General features: G+C 42.4%; 1 protein-coding gene across 1 annotated transcript in view; it reads left to right on the top strand.

Moving 5' to 3' along the window:
* Window positions 1-15,213, top strand: part of ESR1 (estrogen receptor 1) — a 507,877-nt gene that overhangs the window by 258,671 nt on the left and 233,993 nt on the right. Inside the window, exon 4 of the mRNA XM_063917872.1 lies at window positions 7,737-8,063. Within this exon, the coding sequence (XP_063773942.1) occupies window positions 7,737-8,063 (327 nt within the window). The remainder of the gene's footprint in view (window positions 1-7,736; window positions 8,064-15,213) is intronic.

Below are 15,213 nucleotides of genomic sequence, written 5' to 3'. Positions count from 1 at the left end.
GCGGCACTCTAGGCTTAATGAATCCACAGCAAGATTTGTAGTTTGCAACGTTTCAGTAGACCAACCTACTGTCGTCAGGCTTTAATAACAAATAAAAATAAGTACATACCTTTATAGTGACACCATTGTGCATTCCCGCCAGCTCGTCCCGGGACCACACACCCGCCGAGCCGCGCAGGCAGTGACGTCGTCATTGCTTGACGGCGCCGTATGACGTACCCATCACCATGACTACCAAGTGAAACATGCAGAAAGAAGCTGTGCGTCCTGAAACAATACAGTCCACATCACACTCATTGGATACATAGCGGACATAACCACATTAATTTAGATAACTCAGAAATTTCTATACAAAAAGTAAATGGACCTAATAATTACGTCATTTTAGGAAGCAAGTATAAGAAATTGATTCATTTATACCTCGCGGGTGTATTACCCCGAGGCGGAGAATCCATTTAGTTTCAAGTTGTAAAAGTTTAGCACTTCTATTGCCTCCTCTCAAATCTATAGGGATATGGTCATAGGCGTGCGCAGAACATTTTATTAGGGGGTGCACCGTCGGAGGGGTGTGTCTAGCACCGCCTTTTGGGCGTGTCTAGCACCATCTATTGACGGTCAGCGCAATATAAAATATCCATCCTTGTACCAATCCTAATAAAGCAGATACATTGTCAGATGTTGTGGTGTGCACCAAACAAACACCCCTGATGGCACTCACTGCAATTACAGTGCTCCTCCTCAGCCTGGTCTGGCTCCCCCTCTCTTTCCCCTGCAAGCTGCAGCAGCTTACTTACAAGTCAGTCACTCACTGACAGTCGCAGACTAGTACTACTGCTGCTGGAAAAACTAGTGACGTGTCAATGCTGCTGCCGACCGCCTACCAGTATTGAATTTGTCTTCCTAAGAGAAACACTGGCTGCATGCTGCTCCTCATCAGTGGCTGGCGTTGGCACAGCATAGAAGGAGAGAGGTGGGCATGTGGTGGGTGGGCATGCGAGCAGCATGACGTAATCACATCACGCTGTTTTTGGACATGGAGGTGGAGCCGGGAGTTTGAAAGCCGGTGGCAGTGGCACCCTTGATTAACCCAGGCATCCGGTCAGTAATGCAGTCCTGACAGGGTGCAGCGCAGAGGGGACAGTAATCAGCCTGCTCGGCAATCACTGCATCAGGCATGTGAGATCGGGTGCCAGACATTAGGGGGTGCCTGTGCGCACCAGGCACCCCCCCTGCGCACACCTATGGATATGGTCTATCATCCTATACCTTATACTATTTATTGGGTGTTTAAACTGCACAAAGTGCCTGGCTACCGGCTGCTCACTATTGCCCGTATCCAGGGCATTACGAATGGCAGACCGATGTGCGGACATTCGCTCTTTGAACTTTCGTTCGGTCTTGCCGATATAGCTCAAGCCGCAGGGACATATAATTTGATAAATTACATGATTGGAATTACATGTCAATTGATATCGAATGGAGATTTTTTGTCCTGTGTGAGGGTGATTAAAACTATCTCCTGTAAGGAGATACTGACACGTTACACAGGAAAATTTGATATTACCAAGCTTGATACTAGTACAGGTTGAGTATCCCATATCCAAATATTCCAAAATACGGAATATTCCGAAATACGGACTTTTTTGAGTGAGAGTGAGATAGTGAAATCTTTGTTTTCTGTGGCTCAATATACACAAACTTTGTTTAATACACAAAATTATTAAAAAATATTGTATTAAATGACCTTCAGGATGTGTGTATAAGGTGTATATGAAACATAAATGAATTGTGTGAATGTTCACACACTTTGTTTAATGCACAAAGTTATTAAAAATATTGGCTAAAATTACCTTCAGGCTGTGTGTATAAGGTGTATATGAAACATAAATGCATTCTGTAGTTAGACTTGGGTCCCATCGCCATGATATTTCATTATGGTATGCAATTATTCCAAAATACGGAGAAATCCGATATCCAAAATACCTCTGGTCCCAAGTGTTTTGGATAAGGGATACTCAACCTGTAGTTAGGAATGATTTTACCACAGGTTCTCTTTTTAATTTTGCTATATCTGTTTTAACTAATAAATCACGAAGATTTTTTCCCCGTGAATAGCACGGCATTAGATTTGTATCTGTCAAATTCAGATTTTCATCTGAAGTAATTATTGGCCAGTGCTTTTTGGTTATTGAATTAATCTGGGATGATTTTACATGGAATTTATTCACCCATGGTAACACTGTTTTATCCCTCCTCGTTTTTGTCACATTAGAGAGAAGACTCTCTCGATCCAGGGCCATTACTTTATTTTTAGAACACAACAGCGCTTTCAATGAATAGCCCCTAACTATCAGTTTGTCAATAAGAGAATCAATCTGTGATTCGGCTACCTCCCTATTGCTATTTATACGCCTAATCCTTATCATCTGAGAATAGGGTAATCCTCTCAACATAGATTTCGGATGGCAGCTATTTGCATGTAAAAGCTGCTGTTTGTCTGTTGGTTTTACAAATAGTGTAGTGGTCAAAGTCGAATCATTAATCTGAATTTGTACATCCAGGAAGCTGATAACATTCTGATTCATACTGTAGGTGAATTTGATGGGTCCTTCTGTGGCATTATAGTCCGTTAACATGTTTTCCAGCACTGTGTGGTTACCTTTCCACAAGTTGATAAGATCATCTATATATCTATTAAATAACAGCGCTTGGGAGGAAAATAGAGGATTGTTGTAAAACAAATCCTCCTCTACTCCAAACATAACTATATTTGCATAGACTGGCGCCACAGAAGAACCCATCGCACACCCCTGTGTTTGCAAATAAAATTGTTTATCATATAAGAAAAAATTCATGGTTAAGATCAATTCAAGCAGTTGTAATATTACATCGATTTTAGCTGGATTAAAGACTTTCTTTTTCTCTAAAAATCTTTTCACCGCCGCCAGACCGAACTGGTGCGGAATTGATGTATATAAACTAACTACATCTACAGTAACCAACCATGTATCTTTAGAAACAGTAGTTACCTTTTTCAAATTATTTAACAAACTCGTTGTGTCTAAGAGAAAACTCGGTTCATCGCGTATAAGGGGTTGTAGCCACGCATCTAATAGACAGGCTGAAGGTTGCAACAATGAACCCCTGGCTGACACTATGGGGCGGCCTGGTGGGGGGTTTAAACCTTTATGGATTTTTGGAATTAAATAAAAAACCGGTACTAATGGGTGCTCTGGTATTAAAATATTGAATAGATCATCTGTAATTAAATTCACTACTAAGGCTTGTTGTAAAATTGCTTGGAGTCTTCTCTTACAAAGACCTGTTGGATTTGATTGTAATTTAGTGTATATTTGAGTATCTGAAAGTTGTCTAAGGGCCTCTGTATTGTAATCAGAAAAGTCCTGTAGGACTATGGCCCCACCCTTATCCGCTGAACGGATAATTAAATTATGATTATTAGACAAGGATAGTAATGCCTCTCTTTCTTGTAACGTGAGATTCGGATGGCTAGAGGCCCCATTTTTAGTGGCCGCCCCCACATCCTGTTCTAATAACCTCATAAACGTTTTAATACTAGGGTTATAAGAGATCGGCTCAAAGGCCGATTTGGGAAGAAAAGGTTTTAACTGTATAGGGACTGGTGCTTTCTCCACTGGTTTGTAATCAGGATTATTTTTAAAGTGTTCTTTTAGCTTAATCTTCCTTTGTAATGAATGTTTTTCAATGTTCCATTGCAGAGGGTCAAACGGGACAGATGGAACAAAGGACAAGCCTTTGTTCAATAATTTTGTTTCCGTAGATGATAATTCATATGAGGATAAGTTCACTACGTTGTTTTTTTGATTGTCGGCGGACGACCTGCTCTTCCTCTGCCTTTCGTTTTGGCCACTTCTCCTGGTGCGCCATCTTTTCCTTGATTTCTCACACCTCTTGTTCTTGATCCTAAAGGGGCAGCAGCTTGGTTGGATCTATCGGTGTCGCTGTTGGTCTCTTGTGATGATTCTGTATCAAGTCGTGTAAAAGGTCTCCGGTCTCTACGAAAGAAGGGGCGTCTTTTACCTTCTGTTCTGTTATCCGAGAGCCATCTGTAAACTGAATGTTTTTCATAATCTTGTTCCACTTTCAGTAATTTTTCTTTTTTGAAAGCAATCAGTTCTCTTTTATATAGGGAGATTTGTTGTTGTATTTTATCCAACCAATTTTCTTCTTTGTCAGCTATCAAAGCCGGAGTGTGTACCAATTCGAAAGCAGTTATTTTGTTTTTTACTACTTCCATTTCCTTTTTAGATTGTTCTATCACTAATAGTATTAGGTCGAGCGAACATTTATTCAAAATAGCTGTCCAACGTCGACAAAACTGGACGTCATATCGTCCTATCGTGGGACAATTTCTGACCCGGAATCCTCTAGGTATTTTTTTCATTTTGTAATAATCACTGAGTGACAATCCGTGAAGATAAAAGTCCACTTCCTTCTTTTTTAGTTTGAGTAATTCCTTAAAGATATTCTCTACCGACGTTGCCTCAGCTTCGTCATTAATTCCTTTATCACAGAGTATCCCCTCGGCTTCAGATTCGGAGAATGATAAAATATCCCCTGCTGGGAATTTAAAATGACCAAATTGATCCTCGACATGTTCCATAACCAAAATGAAGTATATGTGGGTCCGCAGTAGTTATCACAGCACAGCTAGTAACTGTAACCTCTAATTAGAGAACTGCACTCCACCATATAAACTGTTAAAAAATTCTCTAGGAAACCTAGAGATGCAGAGAATGCCTGGTGACAATGTCCATGAAGTAGCTGGGTGCCTCAACAGGAATAATCACTGTTGTGTGATACTTCCAAATATAGAATGGCTGGTGTTTGGCACTCCTAGTTCAAACGTTAAGCTGCAGCCGGTGCCTTCATAAATGGATAAATACACAGGACAAGGATGCGGCACTCTAGGCTTAATGAATCCACAGCAAGATTTGTAGTTTGCAACGTTTCAGTAGACCAACCTACTGTCGTCAGGCTTTAATAACAAATAAAAATAAGTACATACCTTTATAGTGACACCATTGTGCATTCCCGCCACTCGTCCCGGGACCACACACCCGCAGAGCCGCGCAGGCAGTGACGTCGTCATTGCGTGACGACGTCACTGCCTGCGCGGCTCGGCGGGTGTGTGGTCCCGGGACGAGCTGGCGGGAATGCACAATGGTGTCACTATAAAGGTATGTACTTATTTTTATTTGTTATTAAAGCCTGACGACAGTAGGTTGGTCTACTGAAACGTTGCAAACTACAAATCTTGCTGTGGATTCATTAAGCCTAGAGTGCCGCATCCTTGTCCTGTATATATATATATATATATATATATATATATATAGGACCTGCGCAGGGTGAGGAGACAGTGGGCACAGACAGGGGTGCGGTGCTGGCGTGAGGGAGAGGGCCCCTCTGTTTTCAGTGACCCTTGGCCCCCTGAAGGCTTTTTCTAGCTCTGCAGCAAACCTTACAGTATATTAAACTGCTGTGCAATAAACTTACTGTGCTTAAAATTTGGTAACCCTCTAAGGGGGAGATATAAGAACAGGTCCGTATTCATTATATTTCCGGTAACTGCATGCATTATGTGCTGCAGTTACTGGTTCCCTGCATGTATAAATGCAGGGAAGGGATGCTATGCATCCCCCTTCACCACCCCATTACTACTGGTGCTGCTAAAAAGCAGACACGGTGCCAAAGTAGCTTGGTGAGTTACGAACGATCATTGGTACTGACCGTTCCAACAACTGCAGCTATCAATTTTGACAGCTCCAGCTGTCATTACTGAACCACTTATCACACAGAACTGTCCCTGGCTGTCGGAAAATGCAGCCAGGGATTCTGCTTACTAAAAACAATAACGTTTTTTTTTTTGTATTGAGCCACCAATGCCTCTGGGATCTTTTGACCAGTGCACGTACAGACTACCTGCAAGCTTCGGTCAAAGCAGTCAAAAGAGAGAGACGTGTGCTAGCACGCTATCTTTGGCAACTATCTTTATGGTACATTCAGGCACTAATTAACCCTGCTTCAACACAATAATGGTCAAAGCAGGGCAGGAAACTTTAGGATCATTATGCTCATCTCCCCCTCATTTCCTGTACCAACCTACAGCTGGCACAACACAACAAAGACATAATTGTCAAGGTAAAGCCATCACCGTACACAGTGCTGTTCTAGTCATGGTTCTTTCTGCCACTGAGTTCACAGTGAACTGATTGACTGTGCTCTCATGAATGTTGATAAGTCCAAAAATGGTTTTGCTGTGTGTAGGCGATCAGTCAACTTTAAGTACATAAGTCCAAAATGGGTAGCTTAATATACCATTTAACAAATTATACAGTTTGTGCTTCTGAATGTGATTGGGATAGGAGTGGGCGGTAGATAACATGGGTGGAGAGACACAGATATGTTCCCATAAATTAGTTAGAGATAAAAAGAGATATGAGTTCTTGAGAGCCTTCATTTCTTAAAACTGGTACATGACATGGAATCTAACTTCATCAATCAGAACAGTAAGTTAGGAAAGGATGCCAATGGGAAAATAACCTGACTGGAAGCATTTCCCTTGTTTTACTAAACCACAAATATTCAAGAAAATTGTTCACTAATAAAATCATTATTTTCTGCTCTTCTTCAAAGATAAATATTTTCAGGAACTTCTAAAACGATCACGAGTTTTCAATTTTATTATTTGTAACAGTGGTACTGGTTACCGTCAAGACCCTCCTTGTGTAGTCTTATTTCCCCTAACTTTTAATTTACATATTATACATATAGTTTGCCAGATAAATGACATCTTGCATAAAGTATGTTCGGCCAATTGGCTTGTTTACCTTAAAAATAAGACCTTTGACTCTTTGTTCTGAAAGGATGAGCATGTTATTCTCATTTGCCATTTAAGGTATTGCCAATGAACCAGTAACTCAAAATTATAGATCTGAACTGTTTTATTAAGTGCATAGGAGTGTGGAGTAATGTTATTTAACGGCAATAAGATGTTTTATTTTCTATGCTCAAATCTTTGGGACAGTAATCTTGTTAGTTGATTTTATTGTAAATAGATTAATATCGTTGTAGAGCTCCATATACTCCTATATACACATACTCAAAAAATGGCTATTTGGTAAATACTAAAATAAAAACAAGTTTTAGCAAGGCTTCATTTAAGTTTATACACTGCACTTACTAAAAACATGTAAAAGTCAACAAATCATATACCACAGACAAATTCATTCACTGTTTTTCCTTTGTGATACAGTCATCCGCGCCCCCCGCTCCCCCCCCCCCCCCCAAAAAAAAAAAGTTTAATACTGCCCTCCAAAAGAAATAAGTAAACTTTTGTGTTTAGTCGAAAAGAAAAAAAAAACACAATATAATTTAGGGGGAGATTTATCAAAGCTTGGAGAGAGACTAAGTGGAGAGAGATAAGGTAAATGCAAATATGGCCGTAAGACCAGATAGTAGCTGATTGGTTGGTGCTTTATCTCTCCTCCACTTTATCTCTCCCAACTTTGATAAATCTCCGCCTTAGTGTTCAGAAGATTTGCTGGGTTGTATTTGTGTTTCATTCCTATTTTAGGAAGGTTGAAATGACACCAGTACAAACACTTGAGCATCTCACAGTAAAATGCTGGATGAATATTAATTTATATCTGTTCGGTATATATGAAGTAACAAACATATGTTTTTGTTTTCAGGTATCAGAAAGGATAGGAGAGGAGGGCGTATGTTGAAGCACAAACGCCAAAAAGAGGAGCCAGAGCAAAAGGGTGAAGAAAATACATCAGAGATACGGACAGCCTCCATTTGGGTGAACCCCACTGTTAAAAGCATGAAATTGAGCCCTGTATTGTCTTTGACGGCAGAACAGCTAATCAGTGCCTTAATGGAAGCTGAGCCACCTATTGTATATTCTGAGCATGACTCAACCAAACCTTTCAACGAGACTTCCATGATGACCCTACTCACAAACCTTGCAGATAAGGAGCTTGTGCACATGATTAACTGGGCCAAAAGAGTGCCAGGTAGGTTTGAAATTAAGCAATAAATGTATCAGATTGTTATTTATTTATTTATTTATTACTAACCTGTGTTTTTGTAGCACCAGCATCTACAGCAGGACACAACCACAGTAATAAAACAAGGCCGTATGAACAGAAAGACTAAAGGGGAAATAATTTAGCTGTGGTTAATTACAGCAGCTAATTAATCCCCGGGGGGTAATTCAATTGATGCCGATAGTCTGCATTATCAGGGATTTTGTTTCACCTGCCTGGAGGCAGAAGAAACAAAATCCCTGACAAATGCCGTTTTTACGTCGCGAAAACACATGGATCTGGGAACTTATCCTAGATCCTGTGTGTTTAATCACACAAAAACAAGTCAATTTTTCAGGGGGAAAAAGGGCATTCATTTAACTGGGGGGGGGGGGAATTGGACAAACAAAATTGTGAAAAAGCACAACTTTTTGTTGGAATAATTACCATGGCTAATTGAATTTGCCCCTAAAATATGTAAGGACCTCCTGCTCACAAGCTTGCTATGTGGAGGACACTTGATACATGAGGTTGCATATTAATCCACCCAGATTGCAATAGCAAAAAATGCTTACTGTGGGTGGACTATATGATCCAGTCACACTTCAATGTTGGTATGAAGTTTAAAGGGTTGTTTGAGTATAGGAGAATAAAGTAACATTTTGTGTTGTCTGGAGAAAGTTGGTAATCAAATGGTGTCACCTAGGGAGGGTAAGAAGGTGGTTCAGAAAATGTATACTTTCCTAAAGGTGCGTCTTCAAGGATGGTTTGAAGGTTTTTTAGTCTGGAGCAGTGCTTAAGTACAGGTGACTTAGGGCCTGATTCAGAGATGTACGCAATGTCTATTTTTACAGAGTTGATCGATTATCATCCAACTGAGCATGCACCACAGTCACACTGCACACACTCCAAGTTACCTCAGCAATGTCATTCATAGAAAGGATTTCGTCTCCAAGTGATTAACAGTCAAGGACCATTTGGGGGAGGTATCAGGGAGTTGCATCAAAAATGCATTTTCGGAGCGTGTATAAGCCTACATCTGAGATCCCATACACAGAAAACATGGTGTCAGTATCTCAGATCCCAAAGCCATTCTTTGTGACCGTAGGGTTATTCAGTTGGTCGGTTATCGAAGGACATGTGATCACCGCTGCATGTTTGCTTAGATTTGTGAAGCTTTTGGTGGGCATCTCAATACATTTCCATATGGTTACTGCTTTTCCGTACGGTTACAGATTTTTTGGCGTTGGTAACGCGTTGCCGGCTGCTGGGAGCCCAGCGGACGGCATACCAACCATGGGATCCCGGCAACAGAATACTGGCAAGGGGGGGGGGCAAGTGCAAAAGATGTATCTTGCGGGCTCAGTGGCTTGCTGCACTCGCCACAGGTTCTATTCCCACTCTATGGGTGTCATGGACGAGCCTTTTGTACCTACTTCATCAGCGACCAGTGCCATGTCCTTTGATTATATACAGCTAGTTCCTTTATGTAAAATTTTTATCTACACAGGATATCTATTCTATGTAGCCATATTATTGTATTGGTGTTTGCTCTCTCTGGATTTACGTAATAATGCTATTAACACTTAGATGGCCTCTAAGAGCCGGATTCAATTAGCCTTGATACTTACCACTTATATACCCAGAGCTATTCAATTACAACACCCCCCTCCCCCCCCCCCCTGCCCACAGTAAATCCATGGCTAACACCCATTAACCCATAGATTCTGGGATAATTGACTGGATCTAAGGGATAACGCGTTTGCGGTGGCTTTAAGCAGGGCAGAAAGACCAATTTACTGCAGATTGTATATGTTTGATCAAATAGGCTCAAAATCAGTGGAAGTAAATAATTTCTTTATTTGCTCTATATATTACCTTAATTTCAGCATCATTTTCGACTATTAAAACTGAGCAGCTTCTTTACACAGGTTTTATCTCTGATCAGAGAACAATGCTATTATCTGACATCTTTATCTCTAATTCATGTCGAAATAGCAGTAATTATTTGAGGATAATTAACAAAGCCTGGTTATCCAATTAGTATTTGTTTTCAAGGATTTTAGATAAACAGTATAGTTAGAAATTGGGTTTATTCAGAATCTGAATATAAATGCCAGTCCCTAGGGGATAATTAGGGTGTAGTATGGTATGCCGGCAGCAGTGATCCCGGCAACCAGCATACCGGCAGCTAGGCGAGCGCAAATGAGCCCCTTGCGGGCTCGCTGCACTCGCCACGCTGTGGGCACGGTGGCACGCTACGTTGTTTATTCTCCCTCCAGGGGGGTCATGGACCCCCAAGAGGGACAATAGTCAGTATGCCGGGTGTCGGGATTACGGTGCCGGTATACTGAGCGCCGGGATCCCAACAGCCGGCATACTGAATACCACCCGATAATTATGTCTCTTTGGCTGTAACAGATATCCGCAAGACTACAATCCTTTTTGCTGCACAATTGGCACATATTTATATATGGATCAGTATTATCCTTGATTTTTATCATTAATATAAATTGCAACTATTGAAATTGAACACCCATAGCACCAGTTCCTACTAACAGTATATTTGCTATATCTCATCCAGAGTATATAAACCAGCCAGCTGAAGGAGTGATTAATATAAGTTTAGAAATTAACTTTATATAACACCATGGGACACCCTACTGTCTTTTAAGAGTATTATACACACTGAGTGAATAATGGGGCTACTGTATATTTAACACTGTCTTACATGATACAAGGAAATACATTTGTAATTGAATTACTGTATAAGGGAATAAATCTGAGTAAGCAACAAGGATCAATTTCATCAGAATACATTGTTTTCATTACAATTAGCAGTGTTAAAAAAAACATATTAGGCATCATTAGCCGATCTACCTGTTTTCAGTTTTATTTAAATTTTCTTAGCTACGTTGTATGCATGTAACTAGTTATGAGTATAGGAAATTGGCTTTCATGGGAATGGAATAGTATTTGTGATCTATGAAATTATGGGGGAACATAACCATTGGTGGAATTTTACCTAGAGGCTGCTGCCCTCCATGTAAAATGTGTCACACCCATTCTGGGCACTGGCAGTGGCTTCACATTAGAAGCACTTTCAGCTGATCACACAGTGGCTAGGCAGGTCCAAACTGCAACTAGCAGAAAGCACTTCCAACAGGAAGCCACTCCCCTACTACCACTCTCCTAACTCAGGAATGACGCATAAATTGGAAAAGATATTCATCCCAATTTATCAATACTAAACATAATTTGCTGTCTGTTGATTAACCACATGCATTTTTCTACCGAAAAATATTTATCACCCTATACAGTAGGGTTAACACCTGGAAGTTCTAAACTGCTAGAAACAAAGGGAAATATTTATCAATTAACTGGCTGTGTACTCAATAATAATTTGCAGCAATATAAAACGAAGTTTTGCCCTAGTGTACTTATATACACATGTAGGGACAGGGGCTCCGAAACCTATACCTATAATGAATAAGAAAAATGATCTTTAACACTTTTGGGACCCTGCGTTGTGGGCATTCCTACGGCTGACCATACATGTGCGGTGGGCATTCCTAAAATTAACTATTCATGTGTGGTGGAAATTCCTACAGCTGACCATGCATGTGCGGTGGTCATTCCCACAGCTGACCATGCATGACTGGTGGACATTCCTGCAGCTGACCATGCATGTGCAGTGGACATTACTGCAGCTGACCGTGCATGTGCAGTGGACATTCCTGCAGCTGACCATGCATGTGCAGTGGACATTCCTGAAGCTGACCGTGCATGTGCAGTGGACATTACTGCAGCTGACCGTGCATGTGCAGTGGACATTCCTGCAGCTGACCGTGCATGTGCAGTGGACATTCCTGCAGCTGACCGTGCATGTGTGGTGGACATTCCTGCAGCTGACCGTGCATGTGCAGTGGACATTACTGCAGCTGACCGTGCATGTGCAGTGGACATTCCTGCAGTTGACCGTACATGTGTGGTGGACATTCCTGCAGCTGACCGTGCATGTGCAGTGGACATTCCTGCAGCTGACCGTGCATGTGTGGTGGACATTCCTGCAGCTGACCGTGCATGTGCAGTGGACATTCCTGCAACTGACTGTGCATGTGCGGTTGACATTCCCTGAAATTTATGCAAAGTGTAGCCCATAGACTACAGCAGCCAACACCATATGAAAACAGATGTTAGATGCCATGACTAAGTTTAAGGGGTCAATCCAATTATCCGCAGTGATCTGGTGGGTGTTAGTCATCGGGGCAGTGGCCGCACTTTCCGCCACCTCATTGGGCTTCGAGCAATTTTGTGCAAATTTAAGATGAAACCAGCCCGCAAAGGGCGTGAGATTAAGTGCCGTTGCTGACATTGACAAGCCACGGCAACAACACATCTCACCCTTTGCTACTAATTGGATTTACCCCTATATTTGTCAAACACTTCTGACAGCTGAATCTGCTGTCAGAAATTGAGATATCTGCTGCAGTCCCTCCATGGTACAGTCAGGAGATTCTTAATATTTATGGGTAATAATGATACCAGTCCTTTGGTCTCCGAGACTCCCGGTGGTCTCCCACACACCGGGGAAGGGGCTGCTGGGAAGGGAGATAGCTGCTAGGAGATGCAGTTCTCAGCTGCTTTCTCTGGGGGGAGGGGGGTGGGTCATGTTCACACACTCATACACACACCACACACATTCACTCACACACACACACACACACACACACACACACTTACACATACTTACACTCACACAACACATACTCACCACTGCTGCAGGAGTCCGGATCCCGAAGCTGGTGACGCTGCTGTGGAAGGTGAGTAATTACTGACTAATTAACCTAAGGGGAAAGGGGGGGGGGGGGGGTTGCTTCCTAAAATTAACCAGTTTAGAAAAAATCAGACTTGCTCTGGAAGTGCGAGAAAAAAGAAGCAGTGGTTTCACTGCGTCTCGTTTTCAGGGGTCTACTCATGTAGTAGAGAAAAGCCCTGTTTTGCAGAAAACAGGACTTTTCTCTGCTTTCTGCTATTCACAGAGAGGGTTACCATGGAGAAGTTCCTGACTCCTCCAGTGACACCCCCGTTCCGCGGCTGAATCGCATCACCATACTTTAGTATGGTGAGTGTAATTCATGAAGGAACTGAAATCTCTGCTTTCTGCTTCTCCATGGAGTTCAGACTCGACATCTCAGGGTGGTGTAATCTGAACTCTGGTGCAGTAACTGCAGGAAAGCTCAATGCTTCCCTGCCCTCTGCCCGGGCCCTGCTGCTGGCTCTGCCCCCCTGACCTCCCATCAGCCACTGCAGTCTCCCAGTAGGTCATCCGGCGGCGCATGCGCAGAGGGACCCGCAGGCTCACTCCAACACTACAGAAGGAGACCGCAGCTGAAGACGCCACCTACAATTGTAAAGCGCAATGGAATTTGCTGTGCTATATAAGAAACTGTTAATAAATAAATACTTATAAAAGCTATACATCACATCGAACTGATGCGATGTGTAAGTAACAATTAATTTTTCAATTTCTTTATGACTAGACCCCTCTGTCTTAACCCTGCAACTGCGGGAAACACCTAGCGCCGCAGGGTTTTTAAACATTTTCGCCGACAATTGAATTCCCTCCTACAGTATGTCCAATAGTACATGCTAATTCCAAGCTACTTATAACTGTTGAGATTTTCCTCCTCTTTTTATACTTGAGTTCCCCATTACCTGTATCAGAATATTGTTTTTCTTTCTCTATGGTTCTGTTAAGCCATACATCCTGGTAGAATTTATTTTAGCATAACAAATTCATATTGATAAAGAGAAAAAATACTTGTGATAACAGGTCCTTTTTAACCACTTAACTGGCATGGTCAGATCACATGCGACTGTGCCGCCCCACTGTGTCCCCCAGTTTTTGACGAGGAGATCTGTTTTGCAAATATGCATAATATAATATTTAAATATTTAAAAAACACGAGATTTATGGTAAGAACTTACCGTTGTTAAATCTCTTTCTGCGAGGTACACTGGGCTCCACAGGTAATAACATCAGGGTGTAGAGTAGGATCTTGATCCGAGGTACCAACAGGCTAAAAGCTATGACTGTTCCCAGAATGCATAGCGCCGCCTCCTCTATAAACCCCGCCTCCGTGCACAGGAGCTCAGTTTTGTTAACCAGCCCAATGCAGTAGCAGGCAAAAAGAGACGACAACCGTTAGTAGCCACATACATTACATTCTCATGATAGGAGAAGGTGTCAGCAGCTAATGCCATACAAACCCAAAGAAGCTAAGTGTGTCAGGGTGGGCGCCCTGTGGAGCCCAGTGTACCTCACAGAAAGAGATTTAACAATGGTAAGTTCTTACCATAAATCTCCTTTTCTGCTGCGGGGTACACTGAGCTCCACAGGGAATAACATTGGGGATGTCCTAAAGCAGTTTCTCATGGGAGGGGACGCACTGTAGTGGGCACAAGAACCCAGCGTCCAAAGGAAGCGTCCTCGGAGGCAGATGTAGCAAAGGCATAGAACCTTATGAAAGTGTTCACTGAGGACCACGTAGCCACCTTGTACAAATGTTCAAGGGTCGCACCACGGCGGGCCGCCCAAGAAGGTCCAACCGGCCAAGTAGAATGGGCCTTGATGGTAGCAGGAGCTGGAAGGCCAGCCTGTACATAAGCATGTGCAATCACCATTCTAATCCATTTGGCCAGGGTCTGCTTGTGAGCAGGCCAGCCACGTTTGTGACAACCAAACAGTACAAAGAGAGAATCAGACTTCCTAATGGGAGCTGTCCTCTTCACATAGATACGGAGAGCCCGTACCACATCCAAAGACCGCTCTTTGGAAGACAATTCAGGAGAGACAAAGGCCGGAACCACAATCTCCTGATTAAGGTGGAAAGAAGACACCACCTTAGGTAGGTACCCGGGACGTGTTCTAAGAACGCCTGGTCACGGTGAAAAATCAGACAGGGGGACCTACAAGACAAGCACCCAAATCCGACACCTGTCTAGCAGAAACAATAGCCAGCAGAAACAGTACCTTAAGGGAAAGCCACTTAAGGTCTGCAGATTCAAGAGGCTCAAACGGAGACTCTTGTAAAGCCTCCAGAACCACCGACAAATCCCAAGGAGCCACAGGCGG

Source organism: Pseudophryne corroboree, chromosome 4 (genome assembly GCF_028390025.1).
Source record: "Pseudophryne corroboree isolate aPseCor3 chromosome 4, aPseCor3.hap2, whole genome shotgun sequence".
Lineage (NCBI taxonomy): Eukaryota > Metazoa > Chordata > Amphibia > Anura > Myobatrachidae > Pseudophryne > Pseudophryne corroboree.
Note: the sequence above shows the minus strand (reverse complement) of the source record. Positions and strands in the feature narration are given on the sequence as shown.